We start from the raw sequence: 1,763 nt of genomic DNA, 5'->3' as shown, positions 1-1,763 counted from the left end.
CCCCTGGCGGGCCACACGGGAGCCACCCGCGGGCCTTGTGTTTGACACATGTGATTTAATGAATTGACAACGTTCTAAGCGGGTGCAAGAGGAAATCGCTTCAGTCCACAATAACCAATAGGGACACATCTTACATAGCTCCTCCTTAGGTGCTGCCCTATTGGATGGATTGGGTAAAAAAAGCCTGTCTGTGACTGGGTGGTGATGTGGTTCATTTACGTACAACTTGAGTTGTGAGCGCAGAGACAGAGCTGAGAGYGAGCAGAGGTAAGGTTGAGAGGAGGGAGGGAGCTGAGCACAATCAGGAAGAGAGTTGAGCAAGCAGGGAGGAAGCTGCGTGAGCGTGTGTGTGATTTGAACACACACAGGTTCAAATTGTTCTTTATTCATATTGATATCTGCTCTCAAATCAGTGTTACTGCTCGCTGAAGCTGATGGTATAAATGTAACGCCATACCCCCCTGGATGTTCATGCTCAACTGAGCCAACTAATGGTAGTTTTATTTCAACAGGATTGAGTTGTTGGTTTGTTTGACCAAGCAAATTGAGTAGGTTTTCTACCAAAACTTGGGTTAAAATAAGTAGTTAGATGATTTAAAGCTTTTAGTAAGTTGAGTTAAACCAAACAACTCCARAATTTGCCCTATTAGATAACTATAATTTGTGTTTGTGTTAGCTATCTGGCACTAACTGTTGTTAGCATCAGCTAGTGAGCACCAAAAGTTATTTTAAGAAAAACAAAATCAGTCTAGTGCAAAATACAGTTGTAAACAAAGCCAACCAGATTTAATGTCTTATTTTAAGTTGTCTACTGTCTTACCTTTATTTATTCCATCATAAACCAGAAGTTCTTTGATTCTCTAAAGCCTTGAGGCACCATTCAGAGTATCAACAGTTATCAGTAATAATGATATAAAATGATGAGTATACCAGGTCCTTCTGCTTTGACGATAGCCTCAGGTGAGATGCAGACTCCTCGATCATACAGTGGCAGCTCACTGCAGGCCAGGCTGTCAGGCCAGCTGTGGTTGTATCGCTTCATCACAGGCTCACAGCCGGACTTGGCCCGCTCACACACTGCCTTGCAGGGCTTGATAGGCTCATGCTGGAAGTCAATGGTGCAAATGGGAGCGTACATGGCACACAGGAAGAAGAGTAAGTCTGGACTGCATCCAGTACCTGAAAAGACAGGAAGAACAGGTGTTTTATTCAACAACTAAGATTTTTTTTAATTTATATAACATGTACATCCAAGACAATATTTAGTTTAGTTATGTTTTAAGGCAACCCACAGTTTCCAAAGGTCATAATGTCAAAACCACTACATGTTTAAATCAACACTGTCTTTTTATTGCGAGAGCAGAGACTGTGTATTTTTACAGTTGTGTAGCGCTCACCTTCCTCACCTGTTGCTGCTGGTTGTCAGTCACTTGTGTTAGTGGCTGACAGATGGGAATCTCCTAARCTTTCTTTGAGGTAAAAACAATTTTTCACATACTTTTGGATTGTAAAAACACAATCAACCATGGATTCAGTACCAAAAGGGAAAMACTCATTTCTCTATTTTTAATAAACATACAAAATTGCAACAAGCAGCCAGGTATCAGGGTGATTAACAGCTAATTCACTGGTGAACAGTGAGTTAGCTAACACAAACTATGGTTTGTTCTTGAGAAAAAGGGCCAGATATTATATGATATTTTTCTTCTTTCTGCTGTCTTTCATTTTATTTGAGATTTGTATTTTTCTCGTCTATTGTATAT

The 1,763-nt window shown here is 40.5% G+C and overlaps 1 protein-coding gene across 1 annotated transcript in view; it reads right to left on the bottom strand.

Moving 5' to 3' along the window:
- The window catches only part of frzb (frizzled related protein), a gene marked incomplete at both ends in the record, with an annotated part of 42,733 nt that overhangs the window by 23,024 nt on the left and 17,946 nt on the right, over positions 1-1,763 (bottom strand). The window contains 1 exon segment of the mRNA XM_014029294.1: positions 931-1,179. Within this exon segment, the coding sequence (XP_013884748.1) occupies positions 931-1,179 (249 nt within the window).

Source organism: Austrofundulus limnaeus, unplaced genomic scaffold (genome assembly GCF_001266775.1).
Source record: "Austrofundulus limnaeus strain Quisiro unplaced genomic scaffold, Austrofundulus_limnaeus-1.0 Scaffold880, whole genome shotgun sequence".
In the NCBI taxonomy this organism is placed as follows: Eukaryota; Metazoa; Chordata; class Actinopteri; order Cyprinodontiformes; family Rivulidae; genus Austrofundulus; species Austrofundulus limnaeus.
This window is presented reverse-complemented; position numbering and strand designations above follow the sequence as displayed.